Source organism: Macrotis lagotis, chromosome X (assembly GCF_037893015.1).
Source record: "Macrotis lagotis isolate mMagLag1 chromosome X, bilby.v1.9.chrom.fasta, whole genome shotgun sequence".
Lineage (NCBI taxonomy): Eukaryota > Metazoa > Chordata > Mammalia > Peramelemorphia > Peramelidae > Macrotis > Macrotis lagotis.
The window spans coordinates 701170822-701197868 of record NC_133666.1 but is presented as its reverse complement, the minus strand read 5'-3'; the positions used below and the strand labels follow the sequence as shown (position 1 = coordinate 701197868).

The following is a 27047-nucleotide window of genomic DNA, read 5'->3' as shown; positions in this document are numbered from 1 at the left end:
ATAGGACTGTTAATTGATATTCTGATTCCAAGTATGATCATCAAGAGATGCTATTGTGCAAATGATCCATGATACCAGCAATGCAATGTAGCTTAACTTCCATACAATGCAGATGGGGTTCTCACTGGAAAGATTGGGAAAATGAGAATCAGCATGAGCTGAAGTATGATTTTCCTGACTCAATTTCTTTTTCTTTTTTTTTTTTTTAGGTTTTTGCAAGGCAAATGGGGTTAAGTGGCTTGCCCAAGGCCACACAGTTAGGTTATCATTAAGTGTCCACTACACCACCTAGCCGCCCCTTCGATTTATTTCTTTAGGAGAAATCATTTGACCTGGGTTGGAACCTAATCTCCCTTAATCATAGTAGTCCAACTTGATTGAATGAGGCCCATATTTGGAGATTGGTAAGGGTTCTATAATCAAGGCCTGATGTCCACATCTTGTTTGGGTCTGGAAGCATATAACTTGTTTATACTTGATATTTTTTTAAGTCTTAGATTTCGCATGATGCTGGCTTTGTCCAGGCTAGGAGGCAGACCAAGCAGAGTGGTTAGATCACACTTGTTTGTGGACAGCAGAGCAGAGCAGACTGGAGTGAAAAGCGGGCAATGATGGACAGCGGATGGGCAGATATGAAGTGATTGAAATAAATAAGCCTTATAAAGAATAATATTCAAAAATTGTAATTGCTATTTATTCCATATGATACCATTTGGGAACATAGATTTTGATGTAAATGAATTTATTCTGGTCTCATTTTAAGTGAAATGTGTCTCTTCTAGAGCTTAATGTACTATTTGTTATTAAGGTGCATTGGGAAAAATGTATGGATCAGGAAACTTGTTAATTATGTAGTCTTTTTTTTTTTCTTTGCAAGGCAAAGGGGTTAAGTGATTTGCTCATAGTCACACAGCTAAATAAGTATTAAGTGTCTGAGGGCAGATTTGAACTCAGGTTATCTTTACTCTGGGGCCAGTGATTTATCCACTGTGCCTCCAAGATGCCCCCATATATGTAGTCTTTTTTTTTTTTTTAGGTTTTTACAAGGCAGTGGGGTTAAGTGGCTTGCCCAAGGCCACACAGCTAGGTAATTATTAAGTGTCTGAGACCGGATTTGAACCTAGGTACTCCTGACTCCAAGGCTGTTGCTTTATCCACTATGCCACCTAGCCGCCCCTGTAGTCTTTTTTTTTTTGCAAGGCAATGGGGTTAAGTGACTTGCCTAAGGTCAAACAATTAAGTAATTAAGTATTTGAGGTCAGATTTGAACTCAGGTCCTCTTGACACCAGGGTCAGTGCTTCCATCACTGTCCCACTTAGCTGCCCCAGTTATATAATCTTTAGCCAAGTTATCTTAGGTGACCAATTTGTTATGTGCATGAAAATCATGCCTAACATAAATGTGATATTTGTTGTAATATAAAAATGGATTACAAAAAATGGATTAGAACTCATTGACTCTTTTGTAATATAGATTTAATTCTTATTAACCTTCTGTAAATGGATTTAAAATAGGAAAACTCTTTCAAAAAATAGAGAACAGTAATAATGGTTTTCTGTGAAATTCAGAGAGCATTTTACTAAACATTTGCCAGTACACACCCAGATGTCTCTAACAACTTATGTGCAGTTGGAAAAATAAATCAGTTATTCAGCTCAAATTCATTAATCAAAAGCTCATTAAATCTAGGTGTCCAGAATTGATGTGAGTAATTATTTAAATCTTTTATGCCTCTGGTAGGAATTGTGAGGTAATATCCTAGAATTAGTTCTGCCCTTGGAGTCTACTTTTTTCTTTATCCCTTCTTGGGTGTTCCTTTCTGGTTTCAGCAGGATCACATAACATTTGGGAATAAAGATGCATCCCAGTAACCCAACACTGGAGACAAGGATGGAGAAGATCTCCACAACCACCATGGCTTTGCCCTTGGTGCTCTGGTATGTGGGAAGGAATGAGATCCAAACACTGCAGAACATCAACATACTGAATGTGATGAACTTGGCTTCATTGAAGGTATCAGGCAGGCTCTTGGCCAGGAAAGCCACAATAAAGCTGCCTAAGGCTAGGAAGCCCATGTAGCCCAGGACACAATAGAAGGCAATATCAGAGCCCTCATTACATTGAATGATGATGTGACCAGGTTCAGAGTGTAGGTCCATGTCGGGAAAGGGGGGAGAAGTTCCAAGCCAGATGCCACAGAGAATCACTTGAATCCCAGAACAGATAAGGACAACAGAATTTGAAACTCTAGAATGTACCCACATCCTGATTCTACTCCCAGGTCGTGTAATCCTGAAGGCCAGAACCACCATGATGGTTTTTGCCAAAATGGTGGACACAGCCACAGTGAACACAACTCCAAAAGTTGTCTGTCTGAGGAGGCAGGTGACTGTAGTGGGACGGCCAAGGAAGAGCAAGGAACAGAGGAAACAAAAGGTGAGGGAGATGAGAAGAGTATAACTGAGACCTCGGTTATTGGCTTTGACGATGGGAGTGTCTCGAAATTTCACAAAAACCCAGAGAACCAGGATTGTCAGGAGAGAGAAGGAAACAGCTATGAATACCAAAATCATTCCCAAAGGATCTCCAATATCCAGGAAGGTCACAACCTTGGGGAAGCACTGGTCTCTCCTCTCATTTGGATACTCATTTTCTGGGCACTTCTCACAATTGTCCATATCTGAAGAGGAAATAAATCCAGTCAGATCTGATCTTGTCCAGAAGGATCTACTACTAGTGATCTCTTTCTGAGATGGCTTTCCATAAATGTTATTCACATATTCCCTTCACCATTAAAAGGCAAATTCCTTGTGGGCAGGAACTATTTTTATATTCACAGCATCCTTTGTAGTCACAGCACTTAATATTGAACTTCACAGGCAATAATAAATCCTACTGCCTCTTGTAATCTGTAAATATTGGACCACATTTTACTGGAGGTGACTTCTCTTGTCATAAGGTTAATGTATGATCCAAGATGGCAGTCAAATAAGCAAAGAATTCTAGAACCAGCTTATCACTAACTAGACTCTATGAACTCATTTGTTCCATAAGATTCACTGCAATATAATCATTTCTCATACTTTATTAATGTAAAAATGAAAATAGCCTGAGTATAAATCTCTGAGGGACTTCATCAAGAATTGAATTATCTACATTCAGAGAATAGTCTATTTATGGCTCCCTTTCTTTCCTGCACAATTGAATTCTTTTCATAATCAGACAGGTCTTTCTTCATTATCAGATAAGATATTACCATAGAAGAGAATTTGGTATTTTGTTTTGCTTTTTAAATCAAACTATGATTATTACAACTGCCTTTGGAGGCAGATAGGAATCTAGAGGATTTGAGTTTAAATCTCAACTCAGAAAATTACTGCTTGAATAACCCTACCCAAGCCATGGAAGGTCTGTTTGTGTCCATTTCCTCATATGTAAAACAGATCATACCTGACATTGCCTAAGGTAGTTGGAGCAACAAATAAGATCATTTTTGTAAAGTGCTTTGTAAACATTCCGTATCAATATAAATGCTAGCTACCATTATTTACCAATGTAAACAGAGCTGTTTTTCAGGGAAAGTATGACCTTAGAGTGATGGTTTTCAACCTCAGATCTTCAGATCCCAAGAAGCTTTGCAGGTGGATTTCAGAAGGTCCACAAATTGGAATAAAAAATTGTTTTTATTAATATTACTAGAAATTTATTATTTCCTAAATTTTAAATTTAAGGAAAAGCCGTACTCTGAAAAGGGGTTCATTGATTATCCAGATGGCCATGACACATAAAATGCTAAGAATATCACTTAGAAAGTACCTTGGGACAGAGGGGTGTATGTTATAGTACCCTGGGGCACAGTCAGGATTTGGAGACCAGACTAACCTAAGGTCTTCCAGACTCCATGGCAGCTCTCTTTCTGTTAAACCATTCTAATCTTCTCTAGAATCATGATTTTGCCATGTTCTTGTCTGATTCTCTGACTTGCTATGTGAAATAAATACTGTGGTTTAATAGAAAGAGCACTAGACCTGAAGTCAGGACACAGGGCCATTCAGAGGGCTTCTCAGGCTACATCAGGGAGAGGGTCATGCCATCTCTACTGGTTCCATAACTAAAATGAGTCATCTGAAAAAGATGATGATGAAAGTCCCTTTTGATTCTCTATTAAGTTCTGTAATGAATCACCTTTGACTGGCATGCAATTGGTATGCATTGTTTGCAAGCCATCTCAGTGCCTTCCAGAAAAGAGTGAACATTTAAAGCATTTCACTTAGAGAAAGTCACACCCCTCCCCGGGAAGACTTGAAACAAGAATCTCTTACTCCACTAAAAGTCAGTTTTCTGCTATCTCTCTCATGCTCCATTTTCAGTCATAACCAGCTTGACTAGAACTCTCTCCCAAATTCCTTTAGTCCTAATAATATTTCCCCAACATATTCCAATCTTTATCTTAAAATCACCCCATCTCCAAATCTATCCCTCAGAGTCCTCCTAACTTCACTTCCTAACCTACTTCAGTCTTTCCTCTTACCTCAATCCCCTTCTGTAGGATCAATTCCTTTAGCTCTACTTTAATCAAATTCCTCTCCTACTCTTTCTATTCAAGGAAAAACCCAATATTCTGAGTCTTAGGTTCTCCAAATCATATTATACCCATTTACACCCATATCTAAGTGATAATCAACTTCATTCAGGAAATGATGGTGAATTTTTAATAATGGACTTTTGGGGAGGAAAACATGTTCACAACTCACTTTTAAATTTAACTATTTTCTATATCATTTTCTTAAATCTGTTCAACAAATGAACAAAACCTTAAATTATAATATTTAAGGAGTGGCTAGGTGGCACAGTGGATAGAGCATTGACCCTGGAGTTAGGAGTACCTGAGTTCAAACCCGGCCTCAGACACTTAATAATTACCTAGCTATGTGGCCTTGGGCAAGCCACTTAACCCCATTTGCCTTGCAAAAACTAAAAAAAAAACCCCAAGAAAACTTATAATATTTGCCAATTTCCTCTGAATAACTGTTCAAATGGAAAATTTAGCATTTGCCTCTGAGAGGTGGGTAGAAGATGGTTCCAGCACAACTTTGCTACCTAAATCATAATTCTCAGTCCCAGACTGAAGTTAGTGGTTCATGAACCATAAAGGGAAAAGGGGAAAAAAATCTATTGATCTGTGAATTTATATGTTTATAAGTGCATATATGTAAACACACATATGTGGCACATATATTATATATATATATATATATATACATATATATATGATAATTCACATTTTGCATAATTATGTGAGGTCAGATAACATGCCCAGAGTGTCACTATGTTGTCATACATTTCCCCTTACTATCCTTGGTAGTTTATATTCTATTATTTGGTAGTGATATCATGATGTGACTCCAGAAGCCCCACACTGCTCCTTGCCAAAATGCTTCTAAGGGAAATCACCTGCATACACTTACCCATTTGGTTGGAAATCTGCCCTTCTGGACACCGAGTACAGTTGAAGCAGCAGATGGGCTCTCCTTCCTCCCTTGTCTTCCTGTATCCAGGGCCACAGCTGTCACTGCACACAGATCGGGGAACCTGTCCCATTCACAAGAGAGTGGGAAGTACCCCCTTCACTAAGGAGATCTTTATAGGGAGTGTTATAGGTCAAGACAATGTATCCTCTCTGACTCTTTCCACCTATTTAATTTTTTCAGTGGACATCAATAATGGAAGGTTAAGAAGATTCCTCTGCTCTTCTATGTAAGCAGTTGTACAATTTTGGTTGAAACCACTGAACTCTGGGCACCTGAGTTTTATCATTTGTGAAATGAGAGCTTTGGGCTAGATGCTCTTAAGACACTTACATTCTGTAATATGACCTGGATCATTCTTTGGTAATGACCCAAGGGCTGAATGAAAGATTGGTGGTGGACCATTATTACATTTAATCTTCTTGTGTGCACAGACCATAAGCTTGTAGGATGGGAATGGCTAAAGCTTGTGGGACTGTCCCGTTTGGTCAATGTTACCCATCTCCCCAGAGGGTAAGTATCATGCTCTGTCTCTTGTCAGTCCATGTGGAAAAAACTAAGTACTTACTTCCAGAAAAAGGTGATAGCGGATAATGCGAAAAAACCTGTTTCCCATTACAGGCGTCCCCTGGTATTCTGGCTGTTTGAAACTCTCTTGTTGATAAAGAAGAAATTGATTATTATGATTTCAGAAGTTTGTAGCTGGCCAAGACTGTATCTGTTTTCTATCTGAGTGACAGATAAGCTGTAATGCTCTGGGTGAGTAAAGACTTTAGTCAGATTTCTGGGGTGGAGCTTTTAGGAGGGAGCCAAGATGGCACTGTGAAGCTAGCATGCTCCTGGAGCTTTTCCCTACACATTGTTAAGGGAAGCCTATAAACAGACATTAAAGTTATACATCCCACCTAAAAAAAGACTGAAGCAAGTTTTCAACAGCAGACATTGTGGAAGATCTTCAGTGAAAGGGAAAAAGGCAAGGTAAAACCCAGCTAGAAGAAAGAGCAGAAAAGGCAGTGGGAGGCTTTTGGCAATAATGCAGCCCAGGTCTGAGCAGCTAAATAGCAGCACAGGTCCCAGGAGCTAGATAGCAGGCCAGTAGGGTCAATTCCAGACAAAGTCTGAACTCTAGGAACACTGGGGCAAAAGACAGGACTAGGTTGGGAACAAACCACTGGGTAGGCAGAGCCTTGACATAAAGGGGGAAACAAACTCTGCATAGGCAACATCTTGGCTAGTGATAGGCCAGGGATCAGACCCCAACCCCTACTCAGAAAGCTCAGGAATATATTCCCTATAACCCCAGGAGCAAAACTCAACAATCTAAATGAGTAAAAATAAAACTAAAAGAGTACTAACAATGGAAAGCTACTATGCATACAGAGATGATATAAATGCCATCTCAGAAGAAGAAAACAGTGACAAATGATCCATATGGGAAATCCCGAAGGAGTCTATGAATTGAACCCAAATCCAAAACCTCATAGAAGAGCTTAAACAAAGAATCAATTTCTTTAAAAGTAAAAACAATCAAGTGGAAAAAGAATTTAATTCTTCAAGAAATAAAACTGACAAACTGAAAATATAATGCAACTCAGCAAAAAATAAAATTAACCAACTGGAAAAGAAAACACAAAAACTAACTGAAGAACATAAAACCCTAAAAATTAGAATTGGATAAAAAGAAACTAATGAATCTATATGATACCAAGATTCCTTCAAACAAAATTAAGCCTGAAAAATTGAAGAAAAATAAAATTCTTTAAGGAAAAATAAACATCTGGAAAATAGATCCAGGAGAGATAATTTATGAATTATTGGTATACCAGAAAGCCTAGTCTGGAAAAATACCTTTCAGGAAATTTTCCAGGAAAATTGTCCCATTATACTAGATCAAGGAGACATCCATTAGCTGCAGCTAGATGACACAGTGGATAGAGTGTCGACCCTGAAGTCCAGAGGACTTCTGTCCTCTGAATCTAACTATAGCTGAGTGACCTTGGGCAAATCACTTAACTCTGATTGCTTCACGTCTAAGGCGATTTCTAGATGTCCTGATCCATATCTGGCCACTGGATTTAGATGTCTCTGGAGGAGAAAGTGAGGCTGGTGACTTAGCAGAGTTCTCCTCAATCAAATCCAATTCACATGCTTTTCATGGCATCACCTCCCTGATGTCTTGGTCTTTTAGAACTAACCCTAAGTTATGACCCTGAACCAATGTTAACCCCTCCAGACATGTACAGTGGACATTGTCTTACTTTATGCTTTGTCACTCCTTAGTCCCTCCCCAGCTTCACCCAAACCCCACCTCCACTCCTCCCCTCAGCAGTTCTATGAAAATGTTTTTCCTTTCTCTCTCTTTGGCACTGATCAGTCCAGCTGCTTTTGCAGCTCCTTATTTGACCCAGTTGCCATAGCAACAGTCAGGACTTTTGCCTGTCAATTTTTCTTTTTTCTTTTCTTTTTGGTTTTTACAAGGCAGTCAGATTAAATGATTTGCCTGAGGTCACACAGCTAGGTAATTATTAAGTGTCTGAGGCCCTATTTGAACTCAGGTCCTCCTGACTCCAGGGCTCTATCCACTGTACCATCTAGCTGCCCCTGGTAATTTTTCTTAAGGATCTCTTAAACCTTCCTAAGAAATTTATCAGGACAGCTCTATTTTATTATTTAATCACTTGCAATTACTTCTAAATAAAGCTTATTCCCTTATACTTCTGGGTTAAAATAACCCAGAAAAAAAGGAAATGAATTCCTTCCTGATTGAAGAACCCCAGCAGTCTCTAGTTTACAAACCTTAAGACACACACATTCAGCCCTAGCCAACCTCCAGTCAGCATCACTGTGGCTTTTAGAGCTGAGGCTCCCCATCCTCTTCAACATTAATCATTTTGATCATTTTTCTTTTTCGTCATTTTAACCAATCTGACAGGTGTGAGGTGGAACCTCAGAATTGTTTTCCTTTGCATTTCTCTAATCAAAAATGAATTGGAGCAATTTTTTTTCTTATGATTGTAGATAGCTTTCATTTCTTCATCTGAAAACTTGTCATATTCTTTGACCATTCATCAATTGGAGAATTATTTGGATTCTTATAAATTTAACTCAGTCCTCATTTTAGAAATGAGTCCTTTATTATAAGCATTAGCTGTGAAAGTTATTTTTCAGCTTTCTGAATTCCTTCTAATCTTGGCTGCATTATTCTTTTTTGTGCAAACCCTTTTTAATTTAGTGGAGTTGAAATAATCAGTTTTGCAATTAATAATGTTCTTTATCTTTTGTTTGGTCATAAGTCTTCCCTTTTCATAGAATTGACAGATAAATTTTTCTTTTTTCTCCTAATTGGCTTATGACTTCACTCTTTGTCTAAATCCTATACCCATTTTGACCTTATCTTGGAATAGAGTGTGAGATATTGGTCTATGCCTAGTTTCTGTCATACTGTTCTAGAATTTTCCCAGCAGTTTTTGTCAAATAGTGAGTTCTTATTCTAGAAGTTAGAGTCTTTGGGTTTAGCAAACAGTAGATTACTATAATCATTTACTACTCTTTCTTTTGTAACCAATCTTTTCCCTTGATCCACTTCTTTATTTCTTAGCCAATAGCAGTTTGATAATTGCTGATTTATAATTAGTTTTATATCTGGTACAGCTAGGTAGTCTTTGCAGTTTTTTTCATTAATTCTCTTGATATTCTTGTCCTACTGTTCCTCCATGTGAATTTTGTTACTATTTTTCAAGCTCAATAAAATAGTTTCTTGGGCAACTAATTGGTGTGGCACTGAATGAGTAATTTAATTTAGATATAATTGTCAGTTTTATTCTGTGAGTTTGACATTTCCTCAATTGTTTGCATCTTATTTTATTTGTGTGAAAAGCATTTTATAATCCTGTTGATAGAGAGTTTCTGAGTTTGTCTTGGGAGACAAATTTCCAAGTATTTTATGTTAGCTATGCTTTAAATGGAATTTCTCTTTCTATCTTTTGATGTTTGGCTTTTTTGGTCCTCTGAATTGTTTTCTTTGCTCAGTTGAAGTGAATGAAAGTTTCAGCATCATGCATCAAGATGCAGCTAAGTAGATAAAAACATAAGAACAATGGTTTGGGAATCAAAGATCCTTCGGTCAATCAAAATGTTTCTGGATCTTATTTTGCTTTTCTGTGAAATAAAGAGGTAGACAAGGTGTCCTTTAACTTCCCTTTCTGTTCTAACTTCTATGATGCTATCTTATGGCTTGGAAACCTGATGAGATATTTTTTCCATCCAACCACCTGCCTCAAAGGTAAAAGAAAAAAAAGAACCTGAGATTTTCTATGCACAAATCTAGAATGTTTAGTGAGGTAAATATGGTGAGACTTGTTCTTAACAGAGAACATGTAAATTTACATGCAAATCATCTCTGACCTTTGTTTCTAACCACCCCCAGTTGATAATTTCTTCACACATGATGAAATCTTGACCAGCTGGAGCATTGGGAGTAAACTGGCCCACTTTTACCAGGAATTCTGTGTCGTTCAGAAAGGTCACATAGTTTCTGATTTCATAGTGAGCCTCAGAGCTTCTTTTCTCATCCACAAATACTTGGTCACCAGCACTGTTGTTAAACTGAACATCCTTGAGAAAGGAGTGGAGCTGAAAGGGAAGAGAAGTCTCTGTCACTTATTGATGTCAGGGTCATCCAAGAAGTAGGACCTCAGGACTATGCCAGAGGCTGGTAAACTGAGGTTTGTGCCACTGTTTGAGGAATGATAAATTTGAATGGAATTCTATCTCACTCACTTATAAGGTCAGTATCCTCTGGCAAGTTCTCTCTTATCTCCTCTACTTCTCTGAAAAATCTGATATTAAACACTTAATAAGATTGTGTATCAAAGTACCTTGGAGATCTTAAAGGATTATGATAATGACAGCTACTATTGTTAATTGTCTTCAGTACATTTTCTTCTTCCAGTTGACCTGGCGTGTGAGCAACAAAATTAGAAAAGGAATTTTGTTGTTCATGGGAAAAACTGTGTGATGAAAAACGAGGTGCTTTGGGACATGCCATGGTCTTGGTGGTAGCTGGTTTATAACTAACATTCATACTTGAAAGAGAAGTGTCATTCATCAGGAACAAGACAGAACATCAATTTGATCAACAATTATATGTAATCAAATAGAAGAGTAAGTTACGTTGGATTCAGACACCTCTCCCTGATACTCGGTGTTCCCATAATTTGATATTCCAAAGATCTCTGAATGGCAGTTTTCTAAAATAAATTTCCATCATGCCCTCTGGAATTAGCATCCCATAATTAACAAACTTTTTTTTACCTTAAACTTTTTTCCCTCATTTCTTTTATCTTCTATCCTTTACTGAAACACTGTTTTTACTTATTACCATTTCTGTTTCTAGCTACACTTTCTTTCAAATCTCCTGATTTTCTAGAAATTCTGGGGAGGTCTGAATTCCCCTCACTCCCATTGCCACTAACAGCCATAAATGTTAAGAATATTCCAAACCAGGTTGTCAGAGTAATTTTCAATGTATTCTTAAGTTTGAATTTAATTTCCACCACATAAAGCTGCAGACAAAAAAATCAATATGGTTCAAAATGACTGTCTTTTCCTAGGCTAAAGAACATACTAATAGAAATACTAGATTTGTATTAAGGGATTTATATTTGTGCTGCATAATAGAGTTTGTCCTTCGTTCTCGAAGAAGGCTATGACCTCAAAGGTGGTGCCATGACAAGCACATGAACTGGATTTGAGGGAGGGGGTGCTGTGCTAAGACACCAGTGACACTTTCTCCTGCAGAACCATCTGGATCCAGTGATGAAATGTGAATTAGGAAGACTGAAGATGGCCTGGGATGCAAGGCAATCAGGGTTAAGTGACTTGCCCAAGGTCATACAGCTAGTAAGAGTCTGAGGTCAAATTCGAACTCCTCCTGTCCTCTTCCCTCCAAGGCCACTGCACCACTCTATGATGAGTATATCTATATCTATATCTATATCTATATCTATATCTATATCTATATCTATATCTGTATCTATATCCATATCTATATCTATATCTATATCTATATCTATATCTATATCTATATCTATATCTATATCTATATCTATATCTATATCTATATCTATATCTATATCTATATCTATATCTATATCTATATCTATATCTATATCTATATCTATATCTATATCTATATCTATATCTATATCTATATCTATATCTATATACTTGTTTTCTTCTTTGGAGGTTTACTCCTAGAAGAGTTAACAGTTTTTTTCTTCCCTTTCTTTGTATCTCTAGTCTTTAAAACAGTTTCTGGTATGCAGTAAATGCTTAATAAATGCTGATGGACTGAATGATTTGAAAGTAAGAAAGATATGAATCTTTGTACTTGCATTCCCAGTGGGTTTTTTTTTTTTGCAAGGCAATGGGGTTAAGTGGCTTGCCCAAGGCCACACAGCTAGGTAATTATTAATTGTCTGAGGCCGGATTTGAACTCAGGTACTCCTGACTCCAGGGCAGGTGCTCTGTCCACTGCACCACCTAGCTGCCCCCCCCTCCCCAGTGTTTTTTACAATGCCTGGCAAAATAAGACCCTTATTAATTTAAACAATTGATCATTGACTGACTTGCCAAGAATATAGCCTTTAGGGGCCATTAGTTGATGCAGTAGATGGAGCACTGGCCTTGGAATTAGTACTTCAGTTCAAATTCAGCCTCAGATACTTGATACTCACTAGTTGTTTAAACCTAGATAAGTCACTAAACCCTCACTGTCATGGAAAAACAAAAAGAATGGGAGAAATTGTGTTACTTTACTTGTATAGAGAAAACAAATTTGCCCCTATAGAATAGATCCGTTCTGACCCTTTTCCCTAGCCAAGCATTTTTATTGAGCATTGGAACATTTTAGAATTTAAGCAAATTGGACCATGCTGAAGGTCATAAATTATATCTTTCCCTGGTGATGGTCTAGTCAGCAGAGAGGAGGATTGGAAAGTTAATGATACTGTAAGTCGCTTTTAAGCCTCTAAATGAAAAAACTCAATCTTGATGCTGCAAGAGTTTAAAGTAAAAGATCTAGGAGATGATCAATCTAAGAACTGAGGTCACTAAGGAGCAGAACTTGGAAGGTTCTTGTTGGTCAAAAACTAAGAATCTTGTCTCTTGGAACAAGTTCAACAGTTCTCCAGTAAAGGAGTGCTACTGAGCCTGGAGAGAAAGGTGATGATGACTTCAAGAGTCATCAAGGATGAAGCCCAAAGAATGCTCAACAGAATAATCTAGGCAACAGAACCATCATATCTTGGAGAAGCAGCGGGCATTTCTCAGTTCATTTACAAAATTGATCCCAAAGCTTTATGAGACTTCTATGAGCAAAGAACACCAAGGACCTGCAGTTCTAAAGGTGAAATCTGACTTGACCACATGTGTATCATGTGAACATTGCCTTCTGAATTTCTGTCCACGACAAAATGCATATTAGGAAAATTTATCCTGTTGTTGCTAAAGTGTTCAATGAGACAATTTGAATGCTGCCCTATATAAGGAGTATAGCAGGGGAAGGGACTCAGTGGAATTATGATAAATTCAGTTTTGGTCATGTTAAGTTTAAGATGTATATAGTATAATTCATACAAATGCATATGATTTGAGATGTTCAGTAGACAACTGAAAGTGAAAACTGGAGGTCCACAGAGAAGTTAGGCCTGAACAAGAAAATTCAGGAATCTTCTATTGCAATCACCAAGTGAAGAGTTATGAGAGAGAAGAGAAGAAAGGTGAGGCCAGAACCCTGTAGACACTCAAAGTTTAGCACAACAGAGTCAAAATCCAATAAAATCAATAGAAGATTAGAGCATGGTTCAAATCTGTCAGTGAACCACAGTCACCAAGCATTAAGCTAAGTCATTGTTGAGTGTCACACATTCTGCTAAAGGTGGATTCACACAAAAGAACAGACACTAACTTCTGAGTTCCCAATGTTGGAGGAGACAACAAGTAAACAACTATATACCAAAAAGAAGGTATATGCAGCCACAAATGAAGATAATCATCAGAGGAAAGTCAGTAGCATTAAGAGGGATTATTAAGAGGATCTTCCCATAGAAAGCTGAATTTTAGACTGAACTTGAAGGAAGCCAGGGAGGACAGCAGATGGAAAGATCAAGGAAGAGAATTTCAGGCATATGAAACAGCTAGTGAAAATGCTTGTAGTAGGGGAAAAGAATATTTTGAGTGAGGAATAGTAAAGAGACTAGTGTCACTAGGTCTCAAATTATATGACAGTGAGGATTTAGATGTAAAAAGACTGGAAAATTATGGATGAGCAAGATGGAATGATATGCTTTAAATGCAACACAGAGACTTTAATTTGATCCTGGTAGTGAAAGGGAAAGACTGGAATTAGGATTCATAAAATGAAAGATAACAGAGATAGAGATCAAAGTGTTTGTGTATTCAAAAAGAGATTTTCACAAGTAAAATATGGATGAGACTGTTGTAAACAGTTGAGCAATCATCCATCTAAAAAATATAAAGTATTTGTTGACTAAAAATTATGTGTTTGTGTGTGTGTGTGTGTGTGTGTGTCTATATGCTACATATAAAGGGTATGACCAAAAGCTCCCCAAGAACCAAAATGAACATAAGATGAATGGAGAAAGAAATAATTTCCAGAATATGGGTTTTGTGAAAGTTCCTCGGCATGCTTCCCTCATCAGAGCATTTGAGGAGTTCAGAGTCTAGGAGGAAAAGACCATCCTGTGAGTTTCAGACTCAGCACTGAACAGAACCAATTCTGAAGGGAAACTTACCTGCCAAGGATGAGGCACCCAACTTTCTCCAGTTTCCTCAGATACAATCTCTGATTTCTTCAAAAGCCTGTCATGAAGAGCCCAAGCCACAGCATACACAGCATTGTAGATGGTATAACTCTGGCCAGACATGGTCACTTCAAAAAAGAATATGGGCAAATCCTCCAAGGTAGCATTTGGTGCACACTGCTCTAGCTCCAAGTGTTCATATTCATTCTGGCACTGGAAAGCTGACAACCAGAACTTCTTAAGTGCAATGTCCTCTAGCTCTTTTTGGGGGTTCACTGTCTTGAGAAAAGACTTAAAACCAGGAACCTCACTGATCATGTATGTAAACGTGAGAGCTCCATAGAAATTATAATTATCAACATATCTGGGTCTCATGGTGATGTCCCAGTGAGAAGTAGCAATCCATACTTTATATGTTGGGACAAAGGGAATTTGTGAATATCTCAGAACCATTAACGAATCTGTGTCACCATGAATCACAACTGCTCTGGCTGCAGATTCCATGATCCTGGGCATGAAGTCCACTTCTGATTCTTCATGCCGTCTCTCACTGACGGGGATCTTCTCTGTGAAGGATGCACAGACTTCATACTTTGCCATCTCCCCTGTCACTTCCTGAAGGAATTCCTCACCTATGAGATCATCTGTGGTTACCACACCTACCCAGATCCATTTAAAATGTACCATTAACTTGACCAATCCTTGGGGCAAGTAAGAGTCCCTGGGAGCCATCTGGTAGAGAAAAGGAAACTGGGTCTTGTCCTTCAGGATGGAATCAAAAGGGCCAAAGCTGAGCTGGACATTAGAGAAATATGGGGAATGTTAAATTCTGTGAATGTGGTAGTAATGATTGAATTGTGGAAAATTACAACTCTCATCAAAATATCTTTTCTCTTTGGGGATAAATCCTGGAGATTTTAGAATACTTTCCTTTTTACAGGGAAATTTTAATCAAGTCAAGTTTCCATTTTCATCCCTCTCAATGAACATTTTGTCTGATAAAGATTCTCTGATTCTTCAGTTGTGACTGATTTCCTTAAAAGATCTCCCCACATCCCAAATCGACTATGATAAATTTGTTCTTTGCTCAGAATTGGTCATTATAGTAAAACTGTTGGGGTTTGGACTTTGTCGTTGAAGGATTTTTTTTTTTTATGAAAACCAAAACACTTAAATGAAGTGTGTTGTATGTGGTGCACATGTTTTTGAGACACAGTATGACACTGATACCTTTTTATATATGAAAGTTGTGATTAAAAATAGATGATGTGGGGGAGGCTAGGTGGCACAGTAGATAAAGCACCGGCCCTGGAGTCAGGAGGACCTGAGTTCAAATCTGAACTCAAACACTTAATAATGACCTAGCTGTATGACCTTCGGCAAGCCACTTAACCCCACTGCCTTGCAAAAAACCAAAACAAAACAAAACAAATGTAGAGTCATTATCCAATTGCTTTCTGTTGGGGGAGGGCAGGGAGGGAGGGAGGAAAAGCTAAAACTCAAAAGCTTACAAAAAGTGATTGATAAAAATTGCCATTGTATGTATTTGGGAAAATAAAGTATTTTACAATATAGACAGGTTGTAATCTGTACTGCAGTATAAATTTCCAAATAAGATTAAATCACGAATCTTTGATATACAAAAAAAGATCTATTTTTGTATTAGAATATGTAGGTTTGCTTCAAATATGTAGCTTTTTCAAAGATACTTGGAGATGATCATAGATATTTTAAGACTGTAGGCAACTGTTATATGTTTCTTGTTTTAAATATTCTTTGATATATTCTTTTTCAGAATATGTATCTGTTGGACATGGTGGACATGGTTCTCTGTGTAATGATTAAATCTTTTTTTTTTTTTCGGGATTTTGCAAGGCAAATGGGGTTAAGTGGCTTGCTCAAGGCCACACAGCTAGGTCATTATTAAGTGTTTGAGGCTGGATTTGAACTCAGGTACTCCTGACTCCAGGGCTGGTGCTCTATCTACTGTGCCACCTAGCTGCACCCATGATTAAATCTTACAACCAGTTCAACAGATGCAAGTTATCAACTTATATGACATGTAAATATATCCTAGAGAGTATGAATCCTGAATTCATCACCATGGATGTGTTGATCAGGGCAGCCATTTTCCTCAGCTTACATGATGAATATTATATTTTGACCTTAGTAAATTCTAAAAGGAGAAATCAAAATCCACCTTGTAATGAATAGACCATGTATTGAATCATGTTTTTGTAGGGTACCACTGGGGACCATTTCTCCAACTGTCCCTTAACTGTCAAGTTCTTTCTGCAAGTCTGGAAGAACTATTCTCTCTTATTTCCTAAGATGGGAAAGGACAAGAGATTGTGAGGTTTCCAGTTATTTGAGTCATGGGTCTCAAATAATATATTTCACATTGATTACCAGATCTCCTTAGCTTTCACAAAAGGTATTTTCTAAACTGGTTTAGTAGGGATAGTTATTAGTATATATACATGTAGTTATATCTAATACATATGTTCTGCTGTCTCTTCATTGGTATTATGCATATAATAATTTGAATTGGGAGACAATCTCTACCAAAATAAATGGGATTCATACATAGTATATAGTAAGCCTCAATAAAAATGTCATGTCAGGGCGGCTAGGTTACACAGTGGATAGAGCACCGGCCCTGGAGTCAGGAGTACCTGAGTTTAAATCTGGTCTAAGACATTTTTTTTAAGTTTTTTTTCAAGGCAAATGGGGTTTAAGTGGCTTACCCAAGGCCACACAGCTAGGTAATTATTAAGTGTCTGAGACCAGATTTAAACCCAGGTACTGCTGACTCCAAGGTCAGTGCTTTATCCACTATGCCACCTAGCCGCCCCTGGAAATTAATTTTCCCAGGCCATTATTAACCAGACTTTTATCTCTGCTCTATTTCATCTCCTTGGGGAATCAATTCACCTCTCCATTCCCCTCAACATTCCATTCTTGGAATTCCTTGTCCAATCACTGATTTTGTTGGCAGACCACAATCTTTAATTGTTCCTACCATTTACCACTTTTATTTCTATGATATACTCATGAGAAAAATATAAAATCAGGAACCTGTGATGACTGGTTCTCTTCAGATTTTTCTTATTAAACAACTCAGAGTAAAAAAAATGACTCATTGCAGTAAGATGGTTCTACTCCATTTTCTACTGGGAATTTCCCACTATCTACTGAGAATATTCCAAGATTCCTCATAAAGTGAATTGAATACTAACTCAGAAGTCATCAAGACCTGAGCTCAAATCAGAAACACATCTCTTGTTCTTTGTAATGTTGAGTTTTCTTGTTTGTTAAATAGGTGAAATAATAACACCCACCCTTCCAGTTTTATTGCGAGGATCAAATGAAATAAGATGTACAATAAAAATAATGACTACACTTAAATCATAATTATTATGTACCAGGAATATTATACCAGAAAGCTACAATGGAAATCTTAAAATAGTATATAATTATTATTATTATTATTGCGCTATTTTGACTCTCAGTATTCCTTCCATCAACCTTCTTACCTCATAACATTGCCCTGTACTTCTCAAAAAATCTGTTGTATTTTTAAAGAAGAGTTTTTCTCTTCTCCTCTGTAAGTAAATCTCTCTGATGTCTTCCCTTACTCTGTCTATCACCTCTGTAAAATGGGAAGAGATAGTATCTCTGATTGTACAGGCAAACTTATCTGAATGCCCCTTTGATTCCATTTCAATACATCTTCTTCTACAGATTGCCCTTCTGTCATTTCCACTGTCTCACCAAACTATAAGCTCTCCCTACTTCATGGCTGTCTCCCAGTTACTTAGATATAGGCTCATGTCTCTCTCCCCTCATTCTACAAACAATCCTCATTGGATCCTATCAACCCTGGTAACTATTGTCCAATATCTCTCTTCCACTTCCTGGTTTAATTTCTTGATAATTATTTATATTCATTACCTCCTCTTCTTCTCCTTTCACCTTCCTCTAAACCCCCCCATAATACAGCACCTAAACTCTATCTGAAATTTCTTCCTGTAAAATCAACTGTGATCTCTTCACTGTCAAATCTAATGGGCTCTTCCAAATGTTCATTCATATTGATATCTCTGCAACTTTGGATACTGCTGCTGATGGTTTTCTCAGTTATAGCTTGTTTTCTGTTGCATTTGCAATCCTCTTATGGTTCTTCTGCTACCTGATTCTTGTATGACTGATGACTTATACCAGTATGACAGGTTCTTCTTAATCTCTTTTGCAGCCTATGCAGCAGGCTTTTGGATGCAGTGAATGGAGCATTGGCTAGAAAATGAGGAAGATTTGAGAACAAAATCTATCCTTAGACACTTCTGACAGTGAGACCATGGGCAAACAACTTAATGTCTGTGTGCTTCAGTTGGGAATAATAACAGTACCTGCCTTAGAAGGTTATTGGGAGGATCAAGTGAGATATTTGGAAGAGTGTCTAGCACAGTGCAGGCACCCACAGGAGACACTCTCCAAATGCTTAATTCTACCCCAAATCACTTTTCCATACTGCTAGAGGAATCTAATTCAACTCTTTTGTGTACAGAGTGGATATGGATCAAAGAGAGCTCCATTCACCCTCTTCTAAACTAAAGTGGCTTGGTAAAAGTGTAGAAGGGAGCAGACCCCAAATCACGCACCTGTGGAAACCTGTAGAGGTCAAACAAAGTCCCCATCTGGACAGACAGAGCTGAGGTGGCTCCTCCGATGACAGCCACAGACTTGTCCTGCCTTCTGCAGCTGTAGTTAGGGACTGGCTGCGTCCGTCCTGTCAGCCACTGCAGGGAGCTCTCCAAGGTCCTCGCATCACTGTGATAGGCATTGTAGATCTGGAATCCCAGGGAAATGTTGGGCAACAGAACAGGGTTCCTGTTGATCTCCTCCACAGCAAACTTGAGGGCCATGGCCTGCTGGAAATTTTTGTGGAACCACCTAAAGGGGGAGAGAATCAGAAACCATTTACAAACCTGAAAAGAGAATCCATTTTAGAAGGAAAGGTTTCTCTGTCATGTGAGAATCAGAACTAAGACTTCCAGGTTATTTTGTATTTATAGAAACAGCCATAAAAGCAGAAATAATGTTGATAATTATCTCTTAGATAGTGCCAGACAGCACACTCAGACCATATTTATTATTTCATTTAATATTCGCAACAACCCTCGCAGGGATGTGTTGCTTATTCATGTTTCACAAATGCAAAACTCAGTGAAACAGAACTTAAAGGTTTTGTCCAAGTTCACAAGGAAATTTCTTCAAGTCTTTATGACTTGAGTCCTGTACCTCTACAATTTTGTACCTTTCTTCCCCAATCCAATTTGTTTTTAGTTTTATCAAGACAAATGGGGTTAAGTGACTTGCCCAAGGCCACACAGCTAGGAAATTATTAAGTGTCTGAGAGCGGATTTGAACTGAGGTCCTTCTGACTCCAGAGCTGGTGCTCTATCCACTGCGCCACTTAGCCACCCCCCAATCCAATTATTAATAACTGTTTTGCTTTCTCATTATGCTTCCCTCATATGATTAGTATGATATTTAAGACTGCTTACTTCCTGCTCCTAGTTTTGATGGTGCTTAAAAAGTTCACTCATTTGTTCAACTGGTAAATAGTAAATAAACATGACGGACTTGAAAATGGCAATGACCAAGGTGGTCCCTGGCCCCAGAGGTGTCTTAGATAGAGTTAAGGAGGACAGAAATGGCCACATATCTTTAAAACATAGTATGTGCACACGAATGATACAAAAGGATGTAGAGTGACTCTCTCTCTCTCTCTCTCTCTCTCTCTCTCTCTCTCTCTCTCACTCTCTCTGTCTGTCTCTCTCTCTCTCTGTATGTGTAACATTCACTTTGAAATAAAACCATTAGAAGAGGCTCCCTGAATTTTGTCACACCTATTGAACAATAATGATTAGTCAATGAACAAGAATTTATCATACTTTTTTTTGTTCCTTAAGGATGTGATTTCTCTCTCATCACACTCAATTTGGATCAATGTATAACATGACAACAAAATAAAGACTGACAGATTCTTTGACGTGGGGGTCTGGGGGGAGGGAAGTAAGGCTGGGGGGAAAACCTGTAAAACTCAAAACTCAAATAAAATCTTAAAAAAAGAGAATTATAAGAGAAATATATATATATACATATGCACTAAGAATGGTGAAGGCACTGAGAATATGGTGTGGAAGTTGAAACTGATACCAGACACTGTCTGTGTTGCTAGCTGGGTCTGAACTACTGGATTCAACTCCAGCATCAGACCCTGGACAGGTCACTTTAATCCTGGCCTGCTTCAGTTTCTTTATCTGTAACATAGGGATAATGACAGGTAAGACTTACCTGCCAGGGTTGTTGTAGAGATTATGAGATCATATTTGAAAACATATATTACAAGTCCTGATACATAATGTGCACATCATAAAGGCTTTTCCCCTTCCTTCCTGCTCTCAAAAAGAAGGGAGTTAAAAGTTAGATGGCTTCTGGCTGGGATTCAGGAATACATGAGTTGGAATCCAGTCTCAGATTTTTTCTATGTGACCCTGGGCAAATCACTTAATCTCTGTCTTTTTTTCAGTTGTCCTCCTCTGTAAAATGGGAGTGAATCCTAGTTCTTCTCCAGCATGGTGATTGTGAGGACCACCATAAAGGCACATTGTATATGTGAGGTGTTGTATTAAAATCCTTATCATTATCCCTAGGCAGAGTGAATTGTAGGAACCAATATCAGAAAAAGGTTGAGAAATAAGAAGCCTGTCAAACTTGTACAAACAACCTCTGTGGTCAGGCCTTGCCAATATGCTTTCATTTCAAGACCAGGGTCTTAGGAAGACCTCCCTTCCTCTTTCTCCACATCTTTCTCTTTCTTATTAAGGATGGAGAAAAAAGAAAGCAAATGTCACCTAAAACTTTGTCCCTTATATGTACTATTTTACCAGACAGCTCACAGTTAAGACCTCTTTGTTTCATGCCATTATTTTCCAATTCATTTACAATCTCCAAAGGTCATCTCTCCGTTTCTACTTTTCAGGAAAACAGGCCCAGTTTTTTGGAGGGAGGCAGCCCTGAGGCGAGGAGTCCATCAGTATGTCCCATCACTGGTATTCACAACCAGAGTGGGCTTACCTGCAAGAAGAAATCCTTTTCCCTCCCATCTAGTTGCTTGACAGATCTTCAAGAATTTGAGATGTTATGTTCATGCTTCCTATGCTTTGTTATTAGCTCTCTGCTTAAGCCAAAAAGGCCAATCTCATGCCACAGAGTGTAAGGTGGCAATATATATATATATATATCAAGAAAGGCCTGCAATAGCCTCCATTTTGAGTCTTCCTAACACTCTCTAATTTTTTGTATTTTTTTTTGCAAGGCAATGGGGTGAAGTGGCTTGCCCAAGGCGACACAGGTAATTATTAAGAGTCTGAGGCTGGATTTGAACTCAGGTCCTCCTGACTCCAGGGCTGGTGTTCTATCCACTGTGCCCCCTCACCGCCACTTTCTATCAATTTTCAAAACAAGTTACAATATTGTCATTCTCATTCTTTCTAATTAAAACAAAGTCAAATTTCCTCACCTTCTCTGAACTGACCAACACCATGCTTTCCCAAACTGTTGAGTTCATTTCAGCTCATGAATCTGCATTTCACAAGCTTCAGTGGTTTTCTAGATCAGAGTTCCAGCTTCCTTCTCAATTTACTTAGGCCATACGTACTAAAGTTCGATTTTCTCAAATTACTGAGTTAATCACAACTCAGAAGATTCCCTTCTTTAATCGACTTTAATCTCAAAATTCAGTTGTTCTCTGGGAGATCAAAACGCTCCAAATAGCTCATTTTCCCAAGAGGAGATGGGAACCTGCAGCACCTGTTCCTAGTCCCATTTAGGAAGACATTTGTGGGAGGAATCCTTCTACAAATTCCCCCAAGGTCTTTTTAGTGATTCAAAAAACGTTTAGGAGACAGGCAAAGGCAACGGTTTATGTTTTGTTGAAACACAAGAGTGGGGTTCTGGCTCCTCCCAAACCACATTACTAGATTACAAAAGCTTGACTGCCTACTTAGTACAGGTTTCCAAATTAAAAAATCATACGGGCCTCTTTTTTATCCTACTGCTCTTCAACTTTTAGAATCTGGAGAGAGTTAACCCAGTAATTCACAGATCAAGAGAGCTGTATTTCTCTCCTGTCTTCACCAGCATTCCTTATAAGAACTTTTACAGTGTCAATATATATTTTAAATAAATTACTCAAATTTAAAAATGATTGCAGTTGAGATTTATATAAAAGCCCCGATCTGTGTCTAATAAGACAATAAAACTTATTTTAGCAATTTTAAACACACTGTCAGCTGTGATGTCAGTTGTATGGGAGCTGCAGTGGGGGTAGGTGCAAGGCAGTTTTTCCAGATACAATTTAAGTATTCTAAATTTAAGTGGATCGATCACTAATTAAGCTCATTTGAGATGATTGCTGAGCTCCTAAAAATCCACCCTTGCTAGCTACAGGCAAGCCTATAGGCTACTTGATCTGACATACTAAACTTGGAGTTGCGAGTTAAAACCCATCAAAGAAAAAAATGACATTTTTTTTTTTTGCTCAGAGAAAAGGTTCACTTCTCTGATTATAGCAGTGAGACTAATTCCTGGGAGAGTTCCATCCTGTTTTTTCAGTTCCTTTCTTTACCAAATTCATCTTAGAAAATAGCATAACAAATGGACACAGAGAAAAATAGAACCGAGCCTTAATGACCCAGAAAGTGAAAAGTTGAGGTTACACACTGATTTCTTTCTTTGTTTTAATATCTCATCTAGTTTGCTCACTGTATCTGGAAGCAAGAATCATTTTCACACAACTCTTACCTGAATACTCTAAAAATATGGCCTTGAGCAGTCTTACACATCTCTACACCCTTACTTATACAATTCCTTTCATACATGTGCACATGCACACACACACACACACACACACACAAACACAGAGACAGTGAGACCTACAGAAAAAGCTTAATTTCTATGAAAGCCTCAAAATTTGAAAGCAAGTATTATGGCATTAGAGATTCAGTCACAAAGTATTGTCTCATACCTCACTATTTGAAAGTCATTCCTGCAAGAAACTCAGAATATATTGCAAGTACATTTAGGATTTACTAGCAATTGGTTTCATAAGCTGAATATTTATAATACCCCAAATTTCCTAGGTGACCCTTTATGTGTACCCAGGTTTTTTCTTTCTCATCCCTATATGGTTTACTTAAGATGATCTTTAGCATCAAGCCAATGTATCTCAGTGACACTCTGCTTCCCTAAGCAAGTCAGAATTAGAAAAACTGCAGCACAAAGAGTAAAAACAGACATTCAGACAAATATAGATATATAGCTATATGTGTGTATCTACATCTATATATGTGTGTATATATATATATATATATATCTATATCTATTTTTTTTACAAATATATAGATAGATTTACTCACTGGTTAAAGGAAAGGTTAGGTCACAGTCAGAATCTGAATGGAGAACTCTCCATAAAGAGAAGCTCTCTCCTTGGGCCCAATTGAGGGTGGCTGAGAGATTCTGATCCCTTAGTGGTCAGTCATAAATTTATTGTTTAAAAAGGTTCCAATGACATACTTTTAGGGGTACTTTAATCATTTTATTAATAAGGCCAGCAGGTTATTGATAAAAGGATGGTTATTTGGCCATGTCTCTTAGATCAAATACCCCTAATGGTGATGGTGTCACAATTTATTTTCATAGTGGGTAGCATTCAACTATGATTAGTTAGCACAATAACATATACAGATTATATTTAAAATGAAAGTTTTGGCGTACATAACTTAGATTACTCAACTTTTGGTCAAAGGTAGAAAAATTACCATACCCCTGAGTTTATAATGGAGGGAATTAAACTTTTCCCAGTTCTCTCTAAGGAAATACAATACACTGGAATGCATCCTTAAGCTGAAAACATAGATGTTATTTTACTGTCTGATGAGATCTTGACCTGGGTAAGATTTCCCTCAGTGGTTCATTTCTGGATGAGGAAGTAGAAAAGGGGGAAAATTTCATTACTAATACAATAATTAATTGTTAAATATCAGAGAAAATTCATTTCCCACAATCAACCTGGACAAACTCCTAACGCTAATACTTCACTCAATTAAAAATCAGTGCATCTCAAACAACTTTGTGACAGGCACTTTATCATCATGAACCCTAAGGATTCATATTTACTGTGTCTGGTGGCCAAACATCCTTCGATCCTCTCAATAAATCTAACACTTTATTCCTTTAGTTTCCAGTCACAGCTCAGGTTAGACCTGGCAGTTCCTTTAGATTTCTCTAATTTGTCACACAAAGATATTCATGTATGGTGTCCCTATAGACACAGAAGGGAGGAATGCGAGAGGTGGGCTAGTAAACGACAGAGAGTCCGAGTAACCCTATTTCTCAACCTTCTCCAGGACGTGGCTCCTGTGGCACGCATGAGAAGTAAAGGAGGAAAAATACAAGAGAGAAAGGTAAGAGAAACAGAAATAAAGAGAAAAAAGATAAAGGGATAGAGACAGACAAAGATTAGAGAGAGATGAAGAAAGAAGAGAACTAGAGATTGAAAGGGAACAAAGAAATAGAAATGGAGACAAAGCCAAAGATAAAAATGGAGACAAGCAGCTAGTGAAATAGACAGGAAGGAAAACAAGATAGAAATCCAGGGTCAAAGGGACAGAGACAGAAAGAGCTACACAAAGTAGTAGCGGCATAAAGAAAAAAGTGTCTTCTCTTATGTTCTGTAAGAGAATAGGGGAAATGAAATGGGATCTGATAAAAAAGCTGGAGAGTGAAGGGTGACAGTACCCTTAGGTTTAATGACTGGGGCTTCCCTGTCTGTCATGGGTTTAAAAAGAATCTGCTTTTGAAAATCCCTCAGTAAAAATGAACTCATTCATCCAGACAATGACTTACTGATAACTCTCACAGTCCTCCTTAGGCTGACTTGTAAAAAAGTGCTGTTCCTTTGCCATTGATCACTCTCATTGCATATAAAGGGAGAAAGCTTCCAATCACCAGGTCTCCATCTCTAGTGAGACTGGGGTTGATTTTGGGGAAGCAGACAGACTCCTCTGTAATGCTCACAGAAGCAGGGAACTGCAGTAGCAGTAACAAGAGCAGGGTAGGGAGCAGCCAGAAAGTGTCTCTCTGAACAAAAAGCACCATGTCCCTGAGCATCAGTCAAAGCCCCAAACCTGGAAGGAGCCAAAGAGCTGCTTGGACCAGAGCTAAATCAAGGCTTGGGTCATTGACTGAAAGGGAACTGTCCAGCAACTGAAATATTGCTGGGGGATTGTCTGGAGTTCTTCATCTAAATCTGAGGAAACACAAAAAGAACACAAGTCATGGCCTTGTCCAGGACAAAGACAATGATGTAAGACCAAGGGATGCTTTTATAAGGCTTCTAGTGTTTGTCAGTCCTCTGCTCTCAGAATTCTCATCATTAGATACCGAGAGGGGCCCCTCCCCTGACCCCCTGCCTCCAAAGAGACATCAGGCTCCATTGGGAATTCTGATGACTGTCCTTCCTAGAGCATCTCCAGCTGTGTCTTGGCATCCTCAGGGAAAAAAGAAGTTAAATAATATGTTTTTATCTTTCCCTATCTGTTCTAAGCAAGTCCCACACAATGGCTAAAACTTTGGAGCCTCCTAATTAGCTGAGGATACTTGTGTGTTCCACCAGGCAGCAGGGACTCTGCGCCTGACCCATGTTGTTCTATCAGTGTTCCTGGGAAGGTGAATCTCACTGTATCTGATAGGATTCCATGTGAGCAGACAACAAAATCTTTTAGTTCAGGCCATTGGCCTGAGCAATGACCACTCATGACCACTATGTGTAGCTTCTCTGATCCACTAGTCACATGCACCAGGACTCATGTACTCACAATATAATCACTTCTTAAATCCCCTCCTATCTGTTCATAAGTCTCATCATTCTTAAGATGATGAAGCTCAGAGATGGAGACTTCCTAGCTCAGTTTCTCCCAAAGAGAAATTGCTCCCCCACTGAGGAGCATTGGGGGCAGACCATGCCTCAAGTTTACTATTTCCATAGAGTCATACTCATAGACTTTGGGTAATGGATATTTTTTCCCAAGACCATGTCCTCATGGTATTGAGAGCTGAAGATAACTTACAACAATCTAGATCCCTATCCCCATTTTAGAGCTAAGGTGCCTGAGGCCAATAGATGTAAAGTGACTTGCCTATGTTTACAGAGTTAGCAGCAGAGGAGTGATTCATATTCAGGTGCTATTATTCCAACCCTACTTCTCCCTCCACTAGAAGTGGAAGTGCACAAATATATCTTTTATTGACAAGTTTCTCCTCAAAATCCACATCCACTCATGATCCTACAAGTCAGGAGAGTTCCCTTCAAAATCAATAGGGAGCCGAGATGATAGAGAAAAGGCAGGGCCTCACCTGAACAACCCTTCAACCCCCTTGGAACATCATTAAACAATGCTCTAAAAGGAATTTTAACATAGCAGAAACCACCAAAGGTTGGGGATGAAAGAATTTTCCAGCCCTCTGTTGGAAAGCCAATTCCACTAGGCCACCCCAGTAAAGATCAGGTCCCACAAAAGCAGGAACGAGACTTGTGAGTGACTGACTCAAGAAGATCAAACCACA

The 27047-nt window shown here is 38.3% G+C and overlaps 1 protein-coding gene across 1 annotated transcript; it reads right to left on the bottom strand.

Annotated features, from left to right (window-relative positions):
• Positions 1 to 1713: 1713 nt before the first annotated feature.
• LOC141499666 (vomeronasal type-2 receptor 26-like) lies at positions 1714 to 25541 on the bottom strand. The gene is given in 7 exon segments (XM_074202317.1): positions 1714 to 2681; positions 5470 to 5593; positions 9934 to 10161; positions 14346 to 15149; positions 19016 to 19307; positions 25329 to 25366; positions 25368 to 25541. Coding segments are annotated over 7 exon segments (2487 nt in total). The 5' UTR covers positions 25401 to 25541.
• Positions 25542 to 27047: the final 1506 nt, after the last annotated feature.